This window comes from Zalophus californianus, chromosome 6 (genome assembly GCF_009762305.2).
Source record: "Zalophus californianus isolate mZalCal1 chromosome 6, mZalCal1.pri.v2, whole genome shotgun sequence".
In the NCBI taxonomy this organism is placed as follows: Eukaryota; Metazoa; Chordata; class Mammalia; order Carnivora; family Otariidae; genus Zalophus; species Zalophus californianus.
The window spans coordinates 26,463,621-26,472,123 of NC_045600.1; the positions used below are offsets into that span (position 1 = coordinate 26,463,621).

The window sequence follows — 8,503 nt, forward strand, 5'->3', positions numbered from 1 at the left end:
GAGGAAGTCAACATTCCTAGAATCCACCATCCGTGGGAGTTGTTGAATCCTGACTCGGGAAAGGAGCTTTTCGGAAGAGTCCTTTGGCTGAAAGAGAGGGAATTCCTTTCTTCTCTTGATCCCACGAGAATAGTCCACAGGGAGCTTGGTGGGATGTCACTCCTATGGAGCACACTCTGGCCTCTGAGAAGCCTGTTAAGAGAATTCCTTATATGCAAGTACCTCTTCCTGGACCTGCAATGTGGTCTTGTTGATAGAGCAGCCTGGTCTCCACTGGGTTATGGTGCACTAGAGGAAGCGTCTGGACATAGGCTAAGGCTGTCAAAGGGAAAGCAGTGTTCTTTCTCTAGTCAGCGTGGGATTAACAGGGGCCATTAGTCAGGTCCTGGGAGCAGTTCAGTGTCCAGAGCTGAGGTCCAGCCACACTTCTCCACCTGGAAAATCTCCTTCCATGGGTTATTTCTGTACATGCAAGGGGAGCCAGCTGGCTTCCTTACAGGGTATCTCATCTTGTTATTTCAGATCTGGGTGTTAGTTACAGTAATTTTGTAATTAGTCTAAGCCATGTTTAAAGGCTACAGAGGGGTGCCTGGGTGGCTCAGTCAGTTGAGCATCCAACTCTTGATTTTGGCTCAGGTCATGATCTCAGGGTTGTGAAATCGAGCACCCCACCCCCGCCCCGGCCAAGGCTCGTGGGACTGCTGAAGATTCTCTCTCTCCCTCTCCCTCTGCCCCTCCCCCACTCACTCTCTAAAATAATAATAATAATAATAATAAAGACTACGGAAAATTTACCCTCTGAAACAGCAAACAGGGAGTCTAAAGCCACTTCCATTATTGCAAGACAGGCAAAAGTAATATGCAAGTGGTATGTGATATATCAGTGCTCTTAAGAGCCTAAAGTAAGTTGGTTTCAAATGTCAATTATTGTGTGAGGCACAGGGAGATCAGAGGCGAGAACTCCAACCTCAATGGAACTGTCATTTTCAATTAAAACTTTCAGCTTGACTGAGTGTGACACCCCATAACCACCCAGTGATTTTCATTATCACCAAAGCATTGGGAGGCTAGCACTGAAGCTCTCTTGCCCCAGGCAGGTGTGGAAGGATGGTCTCTGGCTTCCAAGCATGGGGCCAGCATGGTACCTGAGAGCAGCAGAGGGAAGGGCTCCTCCCTTTGTGGTCTGTGCATGTGCGTGTAAGGGCCCCATTACTAGAGGTGCCCTGGACAAAGGTCATGTTCTTCTTTAAGATGATAAAGGTTCTAAGTTACAGCTTATTCAGAGTCATGTTGACTTCTCTGTAATGAGCTATTATGTAACTTTTTATTTACTGAATGATCAACCATTATTTGTACTGTTCGAGATCCCTTTCAAATTCTCAGAGCCAGTTTTCTCCACCCCCAGTGTAAGCTAAATGGCAGGCATATGATGTTCAAGAAATGTCAGAAGTTACAAGGTACTTATTACTAAGGGATAGGACAATAGTCCTCCTTTCCTTGTGAGAATAAAGATAGTCCAACTAAATGTATGTAGGGATTTAGGCCTGAGAAGTTTGCTTTTCTTTTCTTTTTTAACTGAGTATTAAAAGACAGCTCAGCCTTAGAGATAGGGTAAGGAATGAGGAAGTTAAGACTTGAATCTCTCTAGTGGAACATTGAGAAAGTCATTCATTCTAACCATTCTTCAATTTGCTCGCCTTTAAGGTGAGAGTAACCCCTCACATAATTTTGGGGGAATAAGAAGTTAAAGTGGTTTATACAAAGCTTAATTCTGTTTGCCAAAGGGACCCCGTTAAGATTAAGACATTTCAACTTAATATAAGCACAACTAGATTTGAATATTTCCCCCTTTGACTTTCAAAACAGAGAGAGAAGCAGGCAGACATGTTCCCACAAAAGCTATTGCACAGTCAATTCCCACCGCAGAATCTGCTAGAGAATCTTAGCACCACCATGTGAACACATGTATTTGTAAGACATTCCAACATCAGCTCTAGAGTTTCCTTCTCCTTTTTGATACGGGATCAAACAAAGGGGCGTGTCCCCCTCCAGGAGCCACCCTTCTGGACAAACTGGTCTCCAATACCTTTCAGAACCTTACAAAACTTCCAGAATGAAGAGCACAAGCTTGGTCGCATTCAACTTAAATGCTTTTATTGACAATGTCTTTGAACAATAAGCAAACAATGCTTAAATTTTTCATTCAAATTCACTTTCCACATGTCGAAAGACCTCAAGGTAGAAAAAAATAAAATAAAAATATAAATATCTGAGAATCCATCTTAATAAATAAATTAAAAACACAATAAAACGTTTTCATGGAAAACTGTTAATGTCAGAACATTCAGACCACCTCAACAATGCATGATCAGTTAACATTACAATGAACATTGATGTTGAAGAAAAACTACAGTACATGGATATAGCTATTTATTTCTATCTACTAGAAAATAAAGTCATATCTTTTCTTAGTTTAATATTGGTCATTGCTAATCAGAACACACTATTGCCGGGAACACAGTAGTTATTGTTAAAATCAGCTGCACTAGATACAATTTGAAAATATCCAGCACCAGGTTAATTCCAATAATGAACCCAATAGATTAGTTAATGCTATGAGAAGACTAAAGAGAAAGAGATAAGAGACACAGACCCAGGCCTGGCTCAACATGCTACTAACTACCAGCTCTCAGATGTGTCACTGGGAACAATACACACTCCATGCGTTTTGCTACATCTCCGGAAGAGGTAAGGACTTGAGTCCACACGTGGATGTTTTCAAGTCCTTGAGGCCCACAGCCTGGTGTGTTTCACGCACAGATAAGGTCCTCCCTAGGTCTACAGGAACCCTCGAGGGAAGACGTGTTTCTCCTCTCTGTAATGCACCAACTCGGGCAGTGGCACTCAGGGGTGCCTTCTGCCTCCCCTCCCTGCCTGCTCACAGGGCCAGCAGCGTGGGCGAGCTAAGCGAGTCAGAGGAGGGTTCGTTGCTACTGCTGCCCTTGCGGTGAGCAGCTGCACAGCTGGGGAAGGAGTCAGCCTCGGGGTAGGTGAAGACGAAGGAAGACGTGTAGGTAGTGCAGCTGGGAGTACAGGTGACCACGGGGGTGCACAGAGGCTCCAGCTCTGTGGCCATGGGCCCCATCCCCAGGGAGCCACCATGCAGGGGCTCCCAGTCTGCTGCATAGAAGGAGCCAGACAGGTCCATGTCTGGCACAGAGCGGGCGGTCTCAGAGCCGCTGGGCCTGGACGATGCTGGGAACAGGAAGTCATCAAAGGGCTCGGCCTTCATCTCCATGCTGCTGATGCTCTTGACGGGTTCCACGGAGGGCTTGGGCTCAGGGTCATTGAGGAGGGGCAGGGTGAAAGCCTCCTCGGACTCGGGGGTGGCAGCTTCGGGCAGGCCCCCACTCAGATCTAGGGAAGCCACAGACATCTCTTCAGGGAAGCCCAGGTCATCGGGGATCTTGCAGGCAGGTCGGTGAGCTGCCAGGATGAACTCCAGTTTTTCCTTCTCCTTCAGCAGGTTGGCAATCTCGGTCTGCAAAGCAGACTTCTCATCTTCTAGCTGGTCTGTCTCCTGTATAATACAGAGGGATAGAGCAAAGCATAAGACATGGGCTTACTCAAGGACCCTGCTCCCCAATACCCAGTCTCCAACTTTCCCCCTAAGTTTGAAAAAGTAGTGACCCACAGGATCTACCTACCGCTTGGAGTGTGTCAGTCAGCTCCCTCCTCCGGTTCCGGCACTTGGCTGCGGCCATCTTATTCCTTTCCCTTCGGATTCTCCTTTTCTCTTCTTCTTCTGGGGACAACTAGAAAAATAATTTTCAAAAAGACCAACAGTCAGCAACAAGGTCTGCCATCAGCTCTGTTCATCCACCCCAGCTAAAGTGGCCCCTGCTGCTTCCCAGCTTCCTGGCACCTCTGCTAGGAAGCCATTTCTAACCTGCAGTTGCCGGCTGGGTGTGACTTGCATTTAAAATAAGATCCTCAGCAAGAGAACAAAGAAGAGCCCAGTCTAAAAGCATGAGATAGGAACCTCTTAGGGAAGAAATTATTAGAGTATTTCTTGGGGTGGGACTATCAGAGTCTGGCCTGGGATGGAAATGGCTTAGAGCCAGGGTTCTCCATTGAGGATATGTAGTGAATTCTATGTAGTGGCTTCACCCTGTCTACTGTGCCCCCCCCCCCCACCAATGCCAACCCATGCTCCCTACTGAGAGATAGGTGCTGAAGAAGAACTCCTCACCTGTTCCACCTTGCCCCTCCGGCCAATGCTCTGAGCTCTGCCTCCCGTCATGGTCTTCACAACTCCAGCCCTGGAGTAAGCCCCAGCCGAGGGGGTAGGGACTCCATAGGGGTGGGGGGCTCTGGTCTGTGATGGGGCCACGGAGGAGACCAGGGTGGGCTGCACCAGCCACTGCAGGTCCGGGCTGGTGGAGATGGCAGTCACCGTCGGGATAAAGTTGGCACTGGAGACGGCCAGATCCGTGCAGAAGTCCTAGAACGAAACACAGGGGGAAAGCTGACGTGAGTGAGCAGGTTCCGGACACAGGTGGGGCAAGCCGAGTTTCCAGTGCCGCATGCAGCAGGGAGAGAGAGAGAGAGGAGAAGCATGCCCGGGACTGCTCGGGTCTTTTTATATGCCCCTCATCCTGGATGGAAGGGCTCCCCGTCCCCTCTCAAGAAATCCGCAACGCAGTGCCTTTCTTCTCCACCCTGCTGCTGCGTCCCCCTCATCCCTCCGGCATCACTCGCTTGAAAGGGGGTTTGTTATAAATATCCCTGACGTCTGCGCTGACGCAGGCGCCGCTCCGGAGTCTCCTGAATGAACTCGCTTTTTATCAATGAAACTGCCTTACACACCCGCCGGCTTCACCCTCCTCCCCCGCCCCTCCTCCCTGCTCCAGGCTGCTAAGGGAGGGGGGATTGCCGCTTTCTGTCGCCTCCCGGAGGAGCCAGGCTCTAGTTCGCGAGTCTTCGCTTGGGACACGTTTTGCCCCAGCGAATGTCAGAGACCAGGCAGAGAGCGCGGTCCGAGGGCAGCTCAGGATGAGCCTGCCGCGGCAGAGGAGAACCAATTTTTACTATGACAAGCGTGCGTGCGCTCGGAACAAAGTGCGGGGCTCCGGAGACAAGGCTGCTCCGGCAGGGGCAGCCTCCCACCCAGGTCAAAGGGGTCCGCGACTCGTCTTCCCGAGCGTCCCGCCCCGGTGTCTCCTCCCCGGTGATCCCGGGGCCCCGCGGCGGCGCGAAGCCCGCCTCACCTGAGCATTGACGGGAGAGCCCATGCTGGAGAAGGAGTCGGCCGGTGAGTGGTAGTAGGAGAGATTGTCCCCGGCCGGGGAGGCGCTGCTGCAGCGGGAGGAGGACGCCTCGTAGTCGGCGTTGAAGCCAGAGAACATCATGGTCGCGGTGAGTCTGGGCCGGGGCGAGGGGCTGAGGGGCAGAGACAGGTAGGAGCTGCGGGGCAGAGCTGGGTAGGAGCGCGGTCACTGCTCGTTCGCTGCGCCGCCGCCGGCTCTGTCTCGGCTTCTGGGCTGCTCGCTGCAGATGCGGTTGGAGTACGAGGCGCCGCAGCCACTGCTTTTATAACAGCATTCTATGAATGAGCCCCCACACACGTCATGGGCGCTACCATCGAGGCGCTAGGGGGGTGGCGAGAGGACCTGGGCACCTCTGCGACCTCCTCGCCGCCTCCGCCGCCCTCGCAGCTTCCCGCCTACCGTCTTGGCGTGTTTTATTTTCTCCTGAGTGTTTAGTAATCTGGGTCTTAGGGGTCTCGGGGACCCCCTAAGATGAGGGACTCCGGGCATGGCTCCCCCCACGACCGCAGGGAACGGCCGTGGAAACCTGCTGACGCAGATGTCCTAATATGGACATCCTGTGTAAGGGGGGACGGATTGACGGGAACTGCTCGCCGGCTGCAGCCAACACCGAGGGTGCAGCGCGGGGGGAGGCGGGGGCCGCTGCCGGGGGAGGGGAGGCGGGAAAGGCGAAGAACGCGAGCGAACGTTCGCACCTGGTTCAATGCGGACCCTTGTTCCCGGGGCGGGGTGGGGGGATGGGCTGGGAGAGCCTTTTTACTGGTATACGGAACCCCGGAAACGTGCTGGGGCTCAGGTTTGGGAAAAACAGGTACACAGCCCGAGGGCTTAAGCCTCGGCCCCAGAAGGAATGCGCCTCCCCCCACCCCCTTGCCTTTCCCAATTCTAGTCGTAATTCTGTGCAGACTGTGGAAGCAGACCCTCAAGCCCCCAGTCTGGAGCAATGCTAGGACTGTTAACCGCTTTTGGAAGCAGAAAGTCGGGAGATCCAAAATAAGAGAATACGATAACCTACTTTATCTACGATGTTGGGTATTTTAATTTTAATTGTTTTGTTTCGTTTTTAAGGAAAAAAGGCGCATTTTCTTTTTCTCGGCCATACTTAGGGATATTACTGTTACTGTCAAATCTGAGACACTAGCCAGTAAACATTGTGCAGAACCTCCATGCAAGGATGTCTGATGGGTTCGTTTGCCTGGCTCTGAGCTGGGGCCTGGGGAGTGGGATGCGGTTGGGGGGGTTGCTATGTGGACAAGGGGGTCAGCTGGGGGGTACAGGGTGGAGAGAGCCTTTGGGGGAGCGCAAGTCCGAGCTGGGGAGTTAGATGAGGTTCTGTTCCCCCAGGAAGCTGGGCTTACTGGCAGCCCACAGCTGGTGATTTTCCAGAGCGGACTTGGAGGGGGGAGGACCGGGGGCGCTGGAAGGATCCTGGCCAGCAGCTCCCAGGCGGGAGACCTCGGCCGCTGGGACCTCAGGCGCGGCTCTGTGGCCTGGAAAACGGGGTGGGGGCGGCTAGGTGCTCGGAAGTGCGTTTCGCCCCCAGACGCCCCCAGCCTCCTCCTCCGCTGCAAAGGACACCGGGGGTCACATTGCCCCCGCCTGGGTCCCAGCGCGCCAGCCTCCTCGGGGACGCGAAGTCGCAGATCCCAGCAGAGCCCCTGTGTCCCTTCCCCCACTCTTTCGGGCCAGGGGCTCAACGGTGGGCCCCTGGAAAGGGGCGAGGCGGGATTAGGGCAGCGGGCGGATCCCTCGGGGCGCGCGGGGAGCCCGGACCGCGGACCTGCCTCCCGCCGCCGCACCCCGGAGCCAGGCGATCCTGCTATAGATAGTAACAGGGAAGCGGCTGTTTACAGCAACACTGCGCCGCCGGGGCTTGTCTCCAGGCGACGCCGCGCGGCCGGGCGCGCAGTCGGCCTGGCCAGGCCGCCCTCCCTCCCCTCGCTCCCCCCGGGGCCTCGGCCTCCCCGGCCCGGCTGCGGCCACTCCCGCCGCCTGACATCATCCTCCGGGTCCGGGGGCTGCGTGCGGCTCGCGCGCGGCCGGGCGCTAACCTCCATTCTTAGAGATGAGAACCCGGCGGGAGCTGGGAGGGCAGGGAGGCGGGGATTCGTGGAACTGGGCCACTTGCTATTTTTGCATTCCCTGTCGCAGGCAGAGGTGAAAACAGAATTTCATCATTGTATGTCCCTGGTTTATGTTGGTGGGAATTCAGGCGCTTTTTTTTTCCCCCCTCACTGAAAAAGGAGAGAGAGAAGGAAAAACACATAATACAAAACACAGACTTGTCGGAGATGCCCTGAATCCTAAAGCAATTCTTCGGCCTTCGGTTCTCCTAATTCTCTCATCTGTCGGGCTATATTGCACTGTTCTTGATTATTAAAAAAAAAAGAAGAAGAAGAAAAGAAAAGGAAAAAAAAGTTATGAGAGCTGAGAGCAAATCCATCTCTCTTCTTATTAGCTGGGACAAAGTAGGTCAAGCTTTGAATTCCTGGGTCTGGCTTTGCCTTCCATTCATAACTGGATCTCAGGCCACTTAAGAGAAAACCTAGAATGATTTCGTTGACTTCCCCTTCAGAGTTTGAATCGGCTCAGCCCAACACCTAAAGGGTGTGTCAAGATTTTATATCCAGGATTTATCCCATATATCACTTTAAACTGTGTTTGCCAATAAAAGGAAAAGGGTCTTTGGATGAACCTGGCTCCTCTCAAATAGCTTAACTCTTTCCTTCCTGGCACCATTATGACCACAGCGCTGGAGACTTAATAAATCCATCCTCTGAAAAAGACAGAACCATGAATTCATAATTCTTTTATTTATTTGTCAAAGAACTATTGAGAGGGAGCCTGGGTGGCTCAGTCAGTTGAGCGTCTGCCTTTGTTCCAGGGTCCTGGGATCGAGCCCCACATCAGGCTCCTTGCTCAGCAGGGAGTCTGCTCTGCCCTCTGCCCCTCCCCCCGCTTGTGATCTCTCTCTCTCTCTCTCTCTCTCTCTCTCTCTCAAGCTCTCTCTCTCTCAAATAAATAAATAAAATCTTAAAAAAAAAAAAAGAACTATTGAGAGCCTGCTGTGGATGCGCACTCCTATGAGTGCTGGGGGCTGGCACTTAATGTAATGAACAGAGTGGACCAGGCCCTACCCTCCGAGAGAGTCCAGTCTTGGCGAGAAGACTGAC

At 52.7% G+C, this 8,503-nt stretch overlaps 1 protein-coding gene across 1 annotated transcript; it reads right to left on the reverse strand.

Annotated features, from left to right (window-relative positions):
- Positions 1–2,132: 2,132 nt before the first annotated feature.
- Positions 2,133–5,572, reverse strand: FOS (Fos proto-oncogene, AP-1 transcription factor subunit). The gene is made up of 4 exons (XM_027572265.2): positions 5,271–5,572; positions 4,253–4,504; positions 3,708–3,815; positions 2,133–3,580 (listed from the first exon to the last, which is right to left on the reverse strand). Exons 1-4 carry the CDS (start codon positions 5,409–5,411, stop codon positions 2,939–2,941), a joined length of 1,143 nt encoding a protein of 380 aa, XP_027428066.1. The 5' UTR covers positions 5,412–5,572; the 3' UTR covers positions 2,133–2,938.
- Between the last annotated feature and the right edge of the window lie 2,931 nt (positions 5,573–8,503).